Raw genomic sequence first — 15429 nt, 5'->3', positions numbered from 1 at the left:
GTGAGAGGGGGAGGGAGAGTGGGTGAGCGAGAGAGGGCAAGAGGGAGTGAGAGAGGGGTAAAGAAAGGGTGCACAAAAGGGGGAGAGAGAGGATGAGGGAGAGAGAGAGAGTGGGAGGGGGAGAGAGAGGCGTAGAGAAAGGGTGTGAAGGGGGGGGAGAGAGAATGGGGGGAGGGGGAGGGAGGGAGGGAGAGAGAGGGAGGGGGAGATGGGGGGAGGGGTAGGGAGGTGAGTGAGTGACTTGTATAGCACTATCTATGCGAACTGAATCGCTTCAGGGTGCTTTCTTGCCACCAGAGTCCATCTGCGGCTTTGCGTGGTCCTTTACCCCGTAAGGTCCTGACATGCTTCTAAACACATACAACATTGACATACACACATTAAGGCCAATTTTTTTGTTTTAGACAAGGTCTAATTAACCTACCAGCATGTCTTAGGAGTGTAGGAGGAAACTGGGTACCCGGAGGAAACACACGCAGGCACAGGGAGAACATGCAAACTCCAGGCAGATGGTGTCGTGGTTGGGATTTGAACCAGCGACCCTATTGCTGCTAGGTGAAAGTGCTAACCACTACACCACTGTGCTGCCACAGAGTGGGAGGAGAGAGGGAAGAAGGGTGGGAGCCAGAGAGAGAGGGATGGAGGGAGGAGAGAGGGAGGAAGGGAGCCAGAGAGGGAGGAGAGGGAGGGAGGAGAGAGGGAGGGAGGCAGAGAGAGAGGGAGGGAGGAGAGAGGGAGGGAGGGAGGAAGAGAGAGAGGGAGGGAGGACAGTGAGGGAGGGAGGCAGAGAGGGAGGAGGGAGAGGGAGGAGAGAAAGGGAGGAGAGAGAGTGAGGAAGGAGAGAGAGGGAGGGAGGAGAGGGAGAGAGAGAGAGGGAGGGAGGCAGAGAGGGAGGAGAGGGAGGAAGGAGAGAGAGGGAGGAGAGAGGGAGGAGAGGGAGTGAGGAGAGAAAGGGAGGAGAGAGAGGGAGGGAGAGAGGGAGGAGAGGGAGGGAGGAGAGCGAGGGAGGGAGGAGATAGAGAGAGGGAGAAGAGAGAGAGGGAGAAGAGAGAGAGGGAGAAGAGAGGGAGAGAGAAGAGAGAGAGGGAGAAGAGAGGGAGAGAGAAGAGAGGGAGGGAGAAGAGAGGGAGGGAGAAGAGAGGGAGGGAGGCAGAGAGAGAGGGAGGGAGGCAGAGAGGGAGGGGGGAGGGAGGCAGAGAGGGAGGGAGGGAGGAGAGAGAGGGAGGGAGGCCGAGAGGGAGGGAGAGTGGGAGGAAAGGGAGGGAGAAGAGAGGGAGGGAGAAGAGAGGGAGGGAGGCAGAGAGAGAGGGAGGGAGGCAGAGAGGGAGGGAGGAGAGAGAGGGAGGAGAGAGAGGGAGGGAGGCAGAGAGGGAGGGAGGAGAGAGAGGGAGGGAGGCCGAGAGGGAGGGAGAGTGGGAGGAAAGGGAGGGAGGAGAGAGAGGGAGGGAGGAGGAAGGGAGGAGGGAGGGAGGAAAGAGGGATGGAGTCAGAGAGAGAGGGAAGGAGGGAGGAGAGAGGGAGGCAGAGAGAGAGGGAGGGAGGAGAGAGAGGGAGGGAGGAGAGAGAGGGAGGGAGGCAGAGAGGGAGGGAGGAGAGAGAGGGAGGGAGGCAGAGAGAGAGGGAGGGAGGAGAGGGAGGGAGGAGAGAGGGAGGGAGGGAGGAGAGAGGGAGGCAGAGAGAGAGGGAGGGAGGAGAGGGAGTGAGGCAGAGAGGGAGGGAGAGTGGGAGGGAGGAGAGAGAGGGGAGGGAGGAGAGAGAGGAGAGGGAGAGGGAGAGAGAGGAGAGGGAGGGAGGGAGAGAGGGAGGGAGGAGAGGGAGGGAGTGGTGGTAAGAGAGAGAGAAAGGGGAAAGAGGGGTAAGAGAGACAGAGAGAAAGGGGGGAGGGAGAGAGAAAGAGAGAGGGGGAGAGAGGGAGTGAGGGGGGAGAAAGAGGGGTGAGAGGGGGTAAGAGAGAGAGAGAGGGGGAGGTGAGAAAGAGGAGGGTGAGGGAAAGGCGACGAGAGAGATCTAGAGATCTGTCCCTGTCAGCAGCCCCTCCTGTGCCCCATGTCCCAGTCTGTGAAGGCACTGGGGGGGGGGGGGGCAAAGAGCATGGAGGAGCTGGAGTGTTCCGGGGGGGTGTCGGCTGGAGAGTGCAGGGGGTGGGTACCAGAGAGTGCTGGGGGATGGAAGGGGCTGGGGGCCAGGGAGTGCTAAGGGTGGGGGGTGGAGAGTGCTGGGGGGAGCTTGAGATGGGAGACAGAAAGAATTGGAGAGCAGGGGGTGCTGGTGAAATGGGGGCAGAACCAGGGAGGACAAGGAGGGCGGGGCCAGTAGGGGGGGCTGAAGAGCAGGCGGGGCAGAGCAAGGGAGCACAAGGAGGGGCTGGAGAGCAGGAGGGGTGCAGCCAGTGAGCACATGGAGGGACTGGAGAGTAGGAGGGGCGGAGCCAGGGAGCGCACGGAGGGGCCGGAGAGTATGGGGATACAGAAGAAGTTAGATAGGAGGAGCGGTAAGGAGACTGCACATAGTGGAATTGATTTTTCCATATTCCTCCATTCAGCCGCTGAATGTCTGCAGGGAGGAGAGGAGGATAAGTTATCATTCAGCGGCTGAATGGAGGAATATGTAAAAATCAATTCCACTATGTGCAGTCTCCCCACCGCTCCTCCTATACAGGCACACAGGGAGGCTGCACGACATGGGCATTCACCTTCTCTCCGGTTGGCAGCATAAGAGTTCCTCCCTCTTCACACTCATGGGCTCAGCTTGAAAGTTTCAGTGACGTCCCCCCGCCCCCGACTGCAGAACCAAATAGAAGGCAGGTGCAGAGGAGAGGTCGGGTGAGCAGCACAGGCTAAAGGAGAAGCTCAGCTACGGGTCCAACATGGACATACCGCCCTCATGCCTTGGAGCCGGGTCTGTCATCCAGCCGCTGCGCCACCTAGAGGCCTCTACTGTGCCGCTCCCTGCACATGCTGCCACCGGATCGGGATGAGACCTTGACAACTGTGATTGATCACAGGCAAATTAGTTGATCACGAGACCCCTGAGACTGCGGGGCCTTAGGCGATCGCCTAATTTGCCTAATTAGAGAGCCGCCTCTGCCTGGAGAAGCAAGGGAGGTCTTCCATGGTGAAGAACAGGTGGTCACACCCCCCTCTATTCTACTGCTCCTCCCAAACCAAATTAACCCACCAGGCCTAAACAAACAGTTTAAGGCACTGGCAATTTCTCCTAACATCTACCTATTATCACCCACCTAAAGGTGGTGGGCGCTACACACACACACACACACACTAATTACAAGCAAACAGATCACAGGTGAGGATAGTTAACTTTTAATAACCATTCAAACCCCTTTGTGTCAATTTATGTGGATGTTTTCAGGCCAAAATCACCAGGGTATGTAAACTTTTGATCAGGGTCATTTGGGTAATTTCTGTTGTGATTATGATTTAAAAAGCATAAACACAGTTGATTGATTATAAATGGCTTCAGCTAAACACTAACCATGAGTGAAAGAAAAGTTTTTGTGTTATCATTTATATTCTCTGAAAAATGGCCAAGAAATAAATTCTGCCAGGGTATGTAAACTTATGAGCACAACTGTACATGTGCAATGTTAAATAAATCAAAATTCTGTGTCGCGTTAACTTATATAAAGAAATATTATATATTACTAATGCAGTCAAAATATACATAACCCCTGTGTAGAAATATCTATGATCAAAACATATATTTTTCTTATGTATGAATACTTAAATATGGTGCTATAGCTAATTACTTTTATATTTTTTATATATTTTTTTATAGTAACAATATGCATTTTTATTGTTATATTTGCTTTATGAATTGTGTGATATTACATAGGCTTGTCTCTGTCAGGGCTGGTTTAGCTCTTCCTCCTCTGGGCTGGCCGCTCCTGGGTTTCATCCTCTGACGTACATGCCCCTGTTCTCCTCCGCGAGTTCCATAGATGGTTTCCTCTCAAGCCCGGTGGCCCTCCGAAGGAGAGGGGTCATGGGGGGGGGGGTACTTTCAGGGCTGGCTTAGCCCTTCCTCCAGTCGGCTGGCCGCTCAGCTGTCGGCTAATTGCCAGATCTCGTCTCTTTCCATTGTTACCAGCTGTCCCCGATGATGCTCGTCTGACCTGCCTATTTAAAGCTTCCTGCTCACTTTTTCATTTGCCTTCACCTTGGTCACATCACAAGGAACCATCTCCTGCTGTTTGTTTCAAGACTGGCTTGCTGAAATCCCACCTGGCTTCTTATCCTGCTTGCGGTTGCTCTCCTTGGATCCCTGACTTCCGGCCTGGCTGATTACCCGATCTGGTTAATGAACTTTGGACTGGCTGACTACCCGATCTGGCTACAGGACTCTGGCTATGCTTGACTACGCTTTTTTCTATTTACCTTTTTATTTTTATTAATAAACAAGTGTGATTTGATTGTACCTCTGTCTCAGTCTGTTTCATGGTTTCTGACAGTCTCTGACACTGCAAGATAAAATTAGCTTGGATTAATACATATAGTTGGATTAAAGGCGTGTTTTTCCATTAAGGATATATTGTCATGCCGTTTACAGAGCCTTCTATTTACCTCTGTAATGGAGGGGGGAGGATGGGAGTACACTAGTTAACTACATAGGGAGAATAGTTATTGTATTTTCGCAGTACAATCCACATTTATATGGCGCCTGTAGGTGATAGAGGTGGAATGCGAGTATTAGGCTCCAGAAAAATATCAGAGGATGGACAATATAAATACAGAGAGCGGCATGGCATCCGATAGAATCCCCCTGAGGAAGCCACGTGACCCCGTGGCGTAACGCGTAGGGGAGGGGCATACTGACCCCACAACGCCTGCTGACAATATAACATTAAAACCAGATAGTGTTGGCTTCCAATAGAAAAAGCCACACATAGTATGTGTATTGCTCCCTGTAGCTGCTTCAATATGGCAGGTCAACGTTTCGCTTTCGCTTCCTCAGGACCTATATGCCTGACACCAAGCAGAGGGATTCTGCATAAGAAAAGGGAAATAGTAATATTTCAAAAATGGACAATGGATACAGATATACATATCAAAAGTTGAGATGTCCCATAAAGACATATAAGTGATGCATAGAGGAAACCACTCACTCATGGGTGTGTAAAGACAGGCGTCCCAATACTTTTGGTAATATAGTGTATTTTGTTTAGCATATACACTTTTTTGTGGTATGATAAAAGATGTTTTGATAATGGATATTTCTACACAGGGGTAATGTATATTTTGACCATATTAGTAATATATAATATTTCTTTGTATAAGTTAGCGTGACACAGAATTTTGATCATTTCTTATACTGCCATTTTAACAGATAATAGCACCTTCCTCTGTTTCTCTATTATCCTCAATTAAGTATGGCGCTACAATTGCCAATGATTACCTCCAAATAAAATGTTTTATTTTGGAACATGTAATAAATCCCAGAAGCATCCTAATAAGGAAACCGTTGTTATGCCGCCAAAAATAATGTATGATCATTATCTTAACCGATTGATTAGAATTGTGTTAATGAATCCCTGGAGCCAAAGGTGTCAAACAATTGTAATGATTTTACTTACAGAAATGAGCCCTCTGGACATCTCACCCTAACGTATTTACAGGTTTACCAATGTAATGTCTGTTTAATGGGGTGATCAAATGTTTTAAAGGAAACCATTTTTGAGCTCACTGATTAACCCCTTTAATACCAGGCACATTCACCCCCTCCCTGCCCATGCAAATTTTCAGCTTTCAGTGCTGACGCACTTTGAATGGCAATTGCGCGGTCATGCAATACTGTACCCATATCATTTTTTTGAGACAGATAGAGCTTTCTTTTGGTGGTATTTGGCAAACGCTCAAGTGTGTACAGTACCTAGGTGCTCTGTGTCTACTGACTGTCGAGACCAATGTCCTCGTGATGATACAGTTTGATGAGTTAGCTAAAAATTTTGCAGATGCTAAATGCAGGAAGAAAGACATTTTGTAAATATTGTAGTGTGATGCATAACTGTGATGTATGACTTTCCAGTTCCAATTACCTGTGTAATGTGTATTCTAACAGTCAATAAAATTGGGAAAGAAATTGGGGGGAAAAAAGCAGATAAATGTCTTCTTCGGATATATTATATATATTTTTTTTAGAACAAATGTGGTTTATCATTTATTTAAGTTCAGTTTTTTTATTTGTCATATCATTTTATTCTTTGTTGATGGGCCCCTGAACTTGAAGTGACCCGGGCCCCCCAAGGTCTAAATCCAGAACTGCCTCCGCTGTCAGATTAACTGATCAGTGCTCTAGCCAATTGGCTGCATGCACTATTTGAAAGAAGTTAACATCATTCCCGATCGAGAGAAACCGATCCTTAGATCAAATTCTCTCTAGCAGGAATGGTCATACATTGATTTAAATTTGCCCAGTTCCTGCTGATCCAGACTTATTTGGATCCATCTATGGCCAGCTTTAATGTATGCAGCAGTTAGTACTTTGATGCAGTTACACTTATATTGTAGTCCGCCCCTTCCCCAGCTTCACTCCCCATTTAATACCTGCTCCTGATTCAGTGAGATATTGACTATAAGACCTTGTCAGCATCCCGCAGCTATTTGTCAAAGTCTTCCCCCTTATGCACTCAGTAGTGTTTGGAGGATTTGCTTCCCTGAGCGCCATCAAAATGTGTAAGCACATCATACCGCCTTCTAAAGTCTACCAGTAGCTGTAGACCAGGGATCTTCAAACTTTCAAAACAAAGGGCCAGTTTACTGTCTTTCAGAATTTAAGGGGGCTGCACTATGGCAAGTCGGAGTAGAAAATGTCTTGGCATCAGTGAGAGCGAACAATGCCTCATGCTTGTTGGACAGAGGGATTTAAAAAATTACAAAGCACCTGTGGTCAGTAGGAGAAGGAATAGTGCCCCATCATTGGTATTGATGGCAGGAATAGTGCCTTATCATTGGTATTAGTGGGAGAAATAGTACCCCACCATCAGGGCTGGTGCTAGGATTTTTGACACCCTAGGCAAAACCCCATTTTTCTGCCCCCTCCTTGACTGACTCCGCCCCCTTTTCCCTGCCTATATAAATCCCACCTTTTAAATAAAGCACCCATCAAATGCAGCCTCACCAGCACCCATCAAATGCAGCCTCACCAGCACCCATTAAATGCAGGCTACCAGCACCCTTTAATGCAGCCTACCAGTGCCCATCAATGAATGTTTGCTTGCTGCGGGAGTCAGGACACAGACACAGTCCTCCACCACTGCTGCATCTCTGACACCATGTGTGAATGGAGCGGCAGCTGCCTGCTGATGCTGAGACTTAGTTGCTTGCTGCAGAGAGAAGAGAATAGGAAAAACAGTGGCCGGGCGCCCTAGGCAGCAGGGCACCCTAGGCGGCCGCCTAGTTTGCCTAGTGGTAGCACCGGCCCTGCTCACCATTGGTATTCGTGGGAGGAATAGTACCCCGTCATTGGGATTAGTGGTAGGAATAGTGCCCCAGCATTGGCATTAATGGCAGGAATAGTGCACCAGCATTGGTATCAGTTAGAGGAATAGTGCCCAGCATTGTTATTAGTGGAAGCAATAGTGCCCCATCATTGGTACCAGTACGAGGAATTATGCCCCATTGTTGGTGTCAGTGGAAAGAACCGTGACCCCTTCTTGGTGTTGGTGGGAGGAATAGTGCTATTTATAAGTACCCCATTGTTAATATTAGTAGAAAGAATAGTGCCATGTACATGTGGCATGACTAGTGCACCAATAAAGGCAATCAAAAGGCTGCAGTTTGGAGAGAGCTGTAAACAATGAATACATGGGCAGGCTGGTGATGCTGCTCACAAGTGGGTATGGATACAATAACATTTTATATGCTGCTTGTATGACAATAAATTATGGAACATTCATTTTTTTTTGGACTGCTAATTCTGGGATGGTACCTTTGGCATGGGCCTGTAAGGGCAGCCCCCGATACATCTCTCAATGCCCTTGCGACCTATCATGAGTTTTTTTGTTTGTTTTTTGCTGGCCCTTTAATACTACCTAGTCCTGCGTTGCTGTATGCCACGTACACACGGGCGGATTGTATGGCGTACTTAGTCCGTCGAAACACATTTCAGCGGACAATCCGCTCGTGTGTGGGCTTCAGCGGACTTTTTCAGCGTGCAGTCCGGAGTACTAAGTATTTCAGTTTTTTCGAAATTCTGTCCGTCGTACTTTGGTTTCAGCGGACAATACGGTCGTCAGTATGCTAGTTCGACGGACTAAGAATGGCGCATGCCCAGAAAGGATTTACACGGCGGAAGGGTGCTTTGCTGTGTCTTGGACTTCCTATTTCTAGTCCCGTCGTACATGCTGTACACGTCATCGCGCAAGCTTTCGACGGACTGTTTGTGTATCCGTGTGTGGTCAAGTCCGTTCAGTGGAAAGTACGACGGACTGTCCGTCGGATTGTATGACGGACTAAGTACGCCATACAATCCGCTCGTGTGTATGCGGCATTACAATCCGCTCGTGTGTACGCGGCAGTAGGAGTTGGTGAGAGGAACCACAGAGCACACCAGGGGACCAGGCATTTGACACTCCTGGAAGTGCGTTGGATGTGAAGATGTTTTAAGCTGTCATAGATTGCAAGACAGGTGGGTATGAACCCTCAGCTTTGGCAGGTCACACTTTTTGACAATTATTTTTCTTGGTGATAGAGTTGCTTTAATCTTTAGAGTAAGGTGGTCAGATACAGTTAAATGTTGAACATAGGCACTACAGACATTTGTTCTTCATAGCAAATTCTCCTTGCCAAGGTGTACTGCTCCAGCTTCCTTGAGACAAAAACAAACATACAGAGTAATACAGCATTATAAAATACACAGTTATCATAAAATCAAAAAATAAACTCTCCAGAAATATTTTCTCAAAGCCCCTTTGACGTCTTTGTTTCTCAGACAGTAAATTATTGGGTTTACAACTGGCGTCAGAATGCTGTACAACAGAGATGCTACATTTTCCAGCTCAATGGAGTAACCTGTTGGTCCAACATAGTGAAAGATACCCGTGCTGAAGAACAATGTGACTACTATAAGATGGGAGGAGCAGGTAGAAAAGGCCTTCCATTGTCCTTCAGAAGACTTGATCTTCATGATGTTGGAGATGATCTGGATGTAGGTTATAACGATATAAAGAAATGGGGTAAAGCCAACGAACACACTAACGACATATATTAATATTTTGCTGGCCTTGGTGGAGTTACAGGCTACTTGCACCAATGATGGAACATCACAAAAAAATTGATTTACACTCTTCTCCAACTGACAGAATTCAAGTTTGGAAGCCATGACCGTATGAAGGATAGAATTGAAGAAGCCACTCAACCATGATGCAGCTGCTAGACCGGCACAAAGTTTTATTCTCATGACCACTGGATAACGTAATGGGTTGCATATGGCAACAAAACGGTCATACGCCATCACAGCCAAAAGAATACACTCAGCCCCACCCAGAGAGACAAACAGATACAACTGTGCAATACAATTGACCAAGGAAATCCTTTTGTTGCCTGTCGCACAATTAAATGTTATGATTGGGAGAGTGGTGGAGGAGTAACAAATGTCCAACACAGAGAGATTACTAAGAAAGAAATACATTGGTGTGTGCAGATGTGTTTCAACCCTAATAATGATAAAAATGCAGAAATTGCCAATTAGGATAGTGCAATAAATGAGGGATAACAAAAAGGTGATGATGAAGAAACGATCATTGGAAAAATTTAACAATAGAATATTCTTCACCATTGTCTGGTTCTTGTACACGTGCAAAGGGGTAAAGGACATCTAAAGCAAAAAAGTCACTCATTATAGTATGTATTTGAATAGAAACTATGTGGTAGATAAAAGAAAAAATGGTGGTGCTGCGCTTCCAAAAAAATGGGACCTTACACGAAAATGTTATAGAGCTAATTATTCAGATGGAGATATGTCAGATGGTATATATTCAAACTAGTATGGTAAAGTAGTAATGGAGAACTCTTATCCTAATGTAGAAATTCTTCTATCAATAGTGCCTGCAACAGTGTGTACACAATAATAACTGTCACAATCCCAAGTGCAACTTATATCTCTATGATATAAAAATAGTGCTAAGTGCAAAACCACATACAGTGGTCTAACTATAAATCAGACTTCTATGACAGAAAGTGCTGAGTGCATCATAGCAAAACCAAAGTGACTGAAATATAAACAGTTACTGGCTACGTAAGCGCAAACTAGTGACAATAATAAAGTGCAAAAAATGCAAAACTACAGTGCAAAAAATGCAAGCAAGCAAAAATAAAGTGCAAAAAATGCAAGCAAAGTGCTTAGTGTAACACAAAATATTAATAAAAAACATATAATAATCGAGCTATAGAACAAAACTCCATAAACAGAAAGTGCTGAGTGCAAAAAATTGGACTATATCCAGCTGTTAATGACGTGAACACAGTCCCGTGATGATGTCACATGAAGTCACTGCAAGTGATGTAACGCGTAGGATACGGAGACCGGAAGTGACGCTCGCACCAGAGCGGTCAATTTGAACTGTTTTGCTGCTAATGCTGCCTATTTACCCCATTTCATTTGTGAGTAATTTTAACCTTTTAATAAAGTAGTGATTTTTAAAAAACATACTACACTATGGTTGCTCTTATACTTATTCTCTGAGCTATATTGGAACATCTTGCTAGAGTATATTGTGACGGAGATCTGAGAGTGACCCCCTGAGGCCCCCCTCTTCCACCCCCTTTCCTGGGACTCCTGGTATATCCAAGAGGAGGCTGCATATACGCTATATTCTATATAGCGGGAAGGTAATTACCCAGTGTGCACACTTATGCGTGGAATCACTTATGTGGAGGAAGAACCTCTGAGACATTTCCCAGCACAGAATCACTTTAGATGTTTATGTGACATCATCACGGGACTGTGTTCACGTCATTAACAGCTGGATATAGTCCAATTTTTTGCACTCAGCACTTTCTGTTTATGGAGTTTTGTTCTATAGCTCGATTATTATATGTTTTTTATTAATATTTTGTGTTACACTAAGCACTTTGCTTGCATTTTTTGCACTTTATTTTTGCTTGCTTGCATTTTTTGCACTGTAGTTTTGCATTTTTTTGCACTTTATTATTGTCACTAGTTTGCGCTTACGTAGCCAGTAAATGTTTATATTTCAGTCACTTTGGTTTTGCTATGATGCACTCAGCACTTTCTGTCATAGAAGTCTGATTTATAGTTAGACCACTGTATGTGGTTTTGCACTTAGCACTATATTTTTATATCATAGAGATATAAGTTGCACTTGGGATTGTGACAGTTATTAATTATTGTGTACACACTGTTGCAGGCACTATTGATAGAAGAATTTCTACATTAGGATAAGAGTTCTCCCTTACTACTTTACCATACTAGTTTGAATATATACCATCTGACATATCTCCATCTGAATAATTAGCTCTATAACATTTTCGTGTAAGGTCCCATTTTTTTGGAAGCGCAGCACCACCGTTTTTACTTTTAGTCTATATACATGAGCTGGTGTCTCATGAAAGTGCTTGCGGCATCCACTAAATAAGAGCATTCCTCACAAATCCCAGACATGCTGACCCGCTCCTGCTGGCCTCTTACTTGCTCCCATGCCTCTAGTAGGGGTTTCCTTTGTGTGTTGTAGGGGGAATCTTCAAGCACCCAAGCCCCGGGCCCGAGGTCACCCACCCAGACTAGGGGGCATCCTGCAAGGGCCTCTGACAGCCTCCTCAACACCCCATCTCCATCTTCCACTCGACTGCCCTACTAGCATGATTCATACCTATTTATGAGGTGAGCTGCCCCCTTTCAGACCATTTGTGCTGGGGGGTTGGCCAGGGTCCTCATAGATATGCATGACAGCCCCTCCTAGCCTCCACCCACTACATTTAGAACCTTTTCCAAGGTGTCAGAAACCATGAATCAGACCGAGACAGAAATACAGTTAAATCACACTTGTTTAATAATGTAAGTAAATACAACAAACGTAGTCAAAACATAGCTAAAGTTCGGTAACTGGAACGGATAGTCAGACAAGCCAGAAAGTCAGGAAGCCAGGAATCAGCGTAGTGGAACAGCAAGCAGGATCTGGAGCCAGAAGGAATGTCAGCCAAGAAAGTTTTTAACAGGAGAGCAGGAGAAAGTCTCTATGATGTTGACCTAGGTGAAAGCAGAGATCATCTGGGCTGGATGGCTTAAGTAAGCAGGACCGACAAGCAGAATATCATCAACAGGTGAGTCACTGTGGAGAGATAGGAGTCGGCAATTAGCCGACAGCTGAGCGGCCAGCTCAGAGAAGGAAAGGCTGAGCCCAGCCCCGACACAAGGTTTCCAGGAAACAGGGGGAGGCACCAGAAGACCTGTCAGATGAGTCATCCAGCCTCCCTGAGTCATTCAACTCAGATTCACAACACAGGCCTGGCTCTCAGCCAGAACTATTTACCTACACTAACAACTAAACTATATACATCTAGCACACTAGCTAGAGGGTGCTACACAGTTCAACACTCCTATTTTTATATTAAACATGTCACCTCCAGCACAGAGTATAGATTTTGTGAAATTTTAAAGTAACATACTGTAGCTCACCCCCTAAAAGGCCTCTGGTAATTTGAGTCTTCCTTCCCCCCTCAAAACAGATACAGCCAGACACACAGCATATTTTGGTATTATTGCTCTGGTTCAAAGATCAGTCTAGGGGTTACTTTTGTGTTTTTATTGGGGGAACTATGAACTTGGATAGGGAGCATGGGATACCCCAGAACTGTAAAATTGTAGAACTTGAGAACTGCTTAACTTCTGGCTGTTCTGCATGGCTCCTGGTGGTTTTGCACAACTCCTGATTGTACGGTACAACTTCTGGCTGCACTTTGATAAAGTAATGTCTCACAGGATCTCTAAGCTCTCTGTGACCTGTACACCTCCTACAGTCTCAAAGCATGACACTGTCACACTTGCAGCACTGGGTTCTTGTACTCACTTAGTCACAGGATCATCGGTTGCCTCCTGCCGATATCCACCAGGATCTTCCTAGTAAGGGAGATGTAGACTTGCACCGCCTCTGGACAACTTGGGTTCTCTCCCGTAGCTTCCTCCCGACTCTATCCTGTGAGCTTCTCCTGACCCTACTGGATACTTGGACTGGACTTACAAATAGGCCCCACAGCTAAGCCTAGCTGGGACCTTGGTGTCTTCAGGCTCTCTTCCTCCCAGACTTCAGGCCCAAGGGGCAAGGACCTCTCAACAGGGGTCTCCTTCTGCAGAACTGGACCTAGGAATCTCCCTTTGCTTCTCAGGCCTCAGACTATTTATGGGCTCCCTTGCCGCAATCTGCCCCCCCCCCTCCAGGGGGGTCCCGTGAGCTTCTCCTGACCCTACTGGATACTTGGACTGGACTTACAAATAGGCCCCACAGCTAAACCTAGCTGGGACCTTGGTGTCTTCAGGCTGGCTTCCTCCCAGACTTCGGGCCCAAGGGGCCAGGACCTCTCAACAGGGGTCTCCTTCTGCAGAACTGGACCTAGGAATCTCCCTTTGCTTCTCAGGCCTCAGACTATTTATGGGCTCTCTTGCCGCAATCTACCCCCCCCCTCCAGGGGGGTCCCGTGAGCTTCTCCTGACCCTACTGGATACTTGGACTGGACTTCCAAATAGGCCCCACAGCTAAGCCTAGCTGGGACCTTGGTGTCTTTAGACTGGCTTCCTCCCAGACTTCGGGCCCAAGGGGCCAGGACCTCTCAACAGGGGTCTCCTTCTGCAGAACTGTACCTAGGAATCTCCCTTTGCTTCTCAGGCCTCAGACTATTTATGGGCTCTCATGCCGCAATCTGCCCCCACTCCAGGGGGGTCCCGTGAGCTTCTTCTGACCCTACTGGATACTTGGACTGGACTTAAAAATAGGCCCCACAGCTAAGCCTAGCTGGGACCTTGGTGTCTTCAGGTTGGCTTCCTTCCAGACTTCGGCCCAGGGGGCCAGGACCTCTCAACATGGGTCTCCTTCTGCAGAACTGGACCTAGGAATCTCCCTTTGCTTCTCAGGCCTCAGACTATTTATGGGCTCTCCTGCCACCATCTGGTCACCCTCCCCCCAGAGATTGGTTGAAGTCCCATAAATTTACAGGCTGCAGACCTTTGTCCTCCCTCCCACTATGTTCTAGAAATCTCTAGAAGACAGTAGGAAGTAAGAGAGCAGCATATACTGTATATTATTGGCTTCCATAGAACCAGGAAAACAAGGGTAAAACACAATTAAAAGTATGCCACAAGCTTCTCTTCATTGCAAGTTGTACACTGATATACAAGACCTCCTTGAAAAGAAATCCCTTATTTCTAATCTGTACATCATTTTATGATTAACCACTTGAGCGTGAGTTTTACCCTCTTCATGACCAGGCCTATTCCGCACTGCGCTACTTTAGCTGGTAATTGTGTGGTCATGCAACGCTGTACTCAAACAAATTGTTTATTTTTTCACACAAATAGAGCTTTTCTTTTGGTGGTATTTGAGCACCACTTTTTTTTATTATTTAATGTATAAAGGTAAAAAGACCGAAAATCTTTAAAAAAAACTACATTTTCTACTTTGTTATAAAACATATAAAAAAATTGAATTTCTTCATAAATTTTGGCCAAAATTTATTCTGCTACATGTTTTCGATAAAAAAACGGGCCAATAAGTGTATATTGATTGGTTTGCGTAAAAAATTTATAGCATCTACAAACTACTAAAAACTAGCAATGGCGGTGATCACTAACTGACACTAACTGACGCAGGGGGACTGACTAACTGCCACTGACATCACCAGTGACACTAATATAGTGATCATTGCTAATACTATACACTGTAAATGTACTAATGACACTGGCTTGGATGGGGTCAACATTTAGGGCGGGGGGTCGGCAACCCGTCAATGGTGATCTACCCGTCGATCGCGAAAGGGTGACCAGTAGATCTTGTGCCTGCAGTGCCGACCCCTCAAAACAGTTCCTTACCGAATCCCATGCATAGCAGCATACACAAGCAGCCACTCTGCAGCATGGCTTCACTGACTCCTGTGATCCTCCCCTCACATCCGTCCCGCCCATTTTATACAGCTCACACATGCGCTCTGTATAGATGTGAGGGGAGGGGACTGAAAGCAGCATGTCTGAACAAGCAGGTAAGGAACTGATCGTTAGGGAAGGGCAAACAGTAGCAAGCTGTATACTCTGATCTGTGATGCTGAGCTGTATACTCCTGACCTGTGATACTGAGCTGTATACTCTTGACCTGTAATACTGAACTGTATACTCCTGACTTGTAATGTTGGGCTGTATACTCCTGATCTGTATTGCTAAGCTGTATACTCTGATCTGTAATGCTGAGCT

The 15429-nt window shown here is 46.4% G+C and overlaps 1 protein-coding gene across 1 annotated transcript; it reads right to left on the bottom strand.

Moving 5' to 3' along the window:
* Positions 1-8877: 8877 nt before the first annotated feature.
* On the bottom strand, positions 8878-9831 carry LOC143933014 (olfactory receptor 5V1-like). Its single transcript, XM_077455930.1, has one exon. It carries the CDS (start codon positions 9829-9831, stop codon positions 8878-8880), a length of 954 nt encoding a protein of 317 aa, XP_077312056.1.
* Positions 9832-15429: the final 5598 nt, after the last annotated feature.

This window comes from Lithobates pipiens, unplaced genomic scaffold (assembly GCF_037356315.1).
Source record: "Lithobates pipiens isolate NorthernLeopardFrog02 unplaced genomic scaffold, aLitPip1_a1.2 Scaffold_27, whole genome shotgun sequence".
Classification (NCBI taxonomy): Eukaryota; Metazoa; Chordata; class Amphibia; order Anura; family Ranidae; genus Lithobates; species Lithobates pipiens.
This window is presented reverse-complemented; position numbering and strand designations above follow the sequence as displayed.

Coding starts and splice junctions, on each gene's coding strand:
- LOC143933014 (XM_077455930.1), bottom strand. CDS start 9,831: ATGTCCTTTACCCCTTTGCACGTGTACAAGAACCAGACAATGGTGAAG.